This window comes from Anarrhichthys ocellatus, unplaced genomic scaffold (genome assembly GCF_004355925.1).
Source record: "Anarrhichthys ocellatus isolate YVR2014 unplaced genomic scaffold, GSC_Weel_1.0 scaffold15, whole genome shotgun sequence".
Classification (NCBI taxonomy): Eukaryota; Metazoa; Chordata; class Actinopteri; order Perciformes; family Anarhichadidae; genus Anarrhichthys; species Anarrhichthys ocellatus.
Window position 1 is genome coordinate 757100 of NW_022280045.1, and position 1392 is coordinate 758491.

General features: G+C 44.5%; 1 protein-coding gene across 7 annotated transcripts in view; it reads left to right on the forward strand.

Moving 5' to 3' along the window:
- rnf220a (ring finger protein 220a) overlaps window positions 1-1392 on the forward strand; it is a 156146-nt gene that overhangs the window by 141407 nt on the left and 13347 nt on the right. For all 7 annotated transcript variants that reach the window (XM_031854739.1, XM_031854743.1, XM_031854740.1 and 4 more), the window contains one exon: window positions 41-161. In XM_031854739.1, coding sequence (XP_031710599.1) covers window positions 41-161 — 121 coding nt within the window. The remainder of the gene's footprint in view (window positions 1-40; window positions 162-1392) is intronic.

The window sequence follows — 1392 nt, forward strand, 5'->3', positions numbered from 1 at the left end:
CCCCCCCCCCCCCCCCCCCCCCCCGTTTGTGTGTTTACAGAGATGCCTTCAACGAGCAACGGCGAAAGCAGCAGCAAGACGGACCCCAGCACCCCTTCATCATCCTCCTCCTGCTCCTCCTCCTGCGCCCCACGCACCTGTAAAAACAGCGAGATCGAAAAGTAGGTTATGCTTATATATGGGCACACACGCACACATTATGATGCAGTACTAAAAGGGGAGACAGAAAATTACACGTTTCCCATCGCGGTATTAGACAGATCACACTCTCTCGTGGTGATTCCAGAAGGTCATAAATGATGCATTTTGTGTGGAGAATGTTTTTGCCATGTGTGTGTGTGGGTGTGGGGGGGGACAGGAAGGGGTCTCTTCAGCTATTGATTTTTTTTTCTGCAGCTGTGTTCCCTCATAGCACAGAGCTGCCTCAGAATCATTAATGGGGATGTAGACACAAGCAGAGACGAGTCTGGACACACATGCAAATGTTTGTCATGCTGGTACACGTACACGGGGTTTCCGAGCATCACACACGCAGTATTTCAGATGTTGTGTTTTTTTTTGCTGTTGTTTGATTATATCTCCACTCCAAAATAACACTTAATACAATTAATACACACACAATAACAACAAAGAAAACATGTTTTTCTCCATGTTTAAATTTGGGGAGATCATTTTAGATCTTTTTATTTTGTGCGTTTGAACAATAGTTCAACTTACAAATAAAAGATGGCCGCCCTAATAACACAGCCAACTAGAAATATGAGATTGCATACTTTCTCTGCACTTCAATCAACTCTAGTAATTCAATTAGAGACTTTTTGTTTTCCAGTAGAGCAGAAAGGCTCCTCCTGAATTAAGATTTTCCAAGTAGACTCAGTTTTTACTGAGAAATAAAAAGTGTGTGTCCGGGTCATACTGCAGTAATACGAACCTTGTGCACAGAGCGTCCCTCCTAATTGGCTGCTGACAGGAGGATGCACTAGCGTCTGGTTAGATAGAGGTTCAGCAGACTGGAGCAGAGAGCTTTCAAGCTGCAAACCGAAATGAGCCGCGCTTCATTCTATATATTTACGTTATTTTTTTAGTTTTGCTATTAGGTCATTTTGAGACATGACTGGTCTTGTGATAGTTTGTTGTCCCCTTCAAAATCATCCATTTAGGAAGCAGCCCTAGCAGAAATACTCCATAGTTCCTGAAAGTATTGCCATGTTGACTTGTGCACATGTGGCTGCAGCTGGAGGCAGGATTGGACAGAACAAAAAAAGTGCCCTCGCCTAGCCGTGTTTCAAACAGACACCCGGCCCTAACACCGTGTGTGTGTGTGTGTGTGTGTGTGTGTGTGTGTGTGTGTGTGTGTGTGTGTGTGTGTGTGTGTGTGTGTGTGTGTGTGTG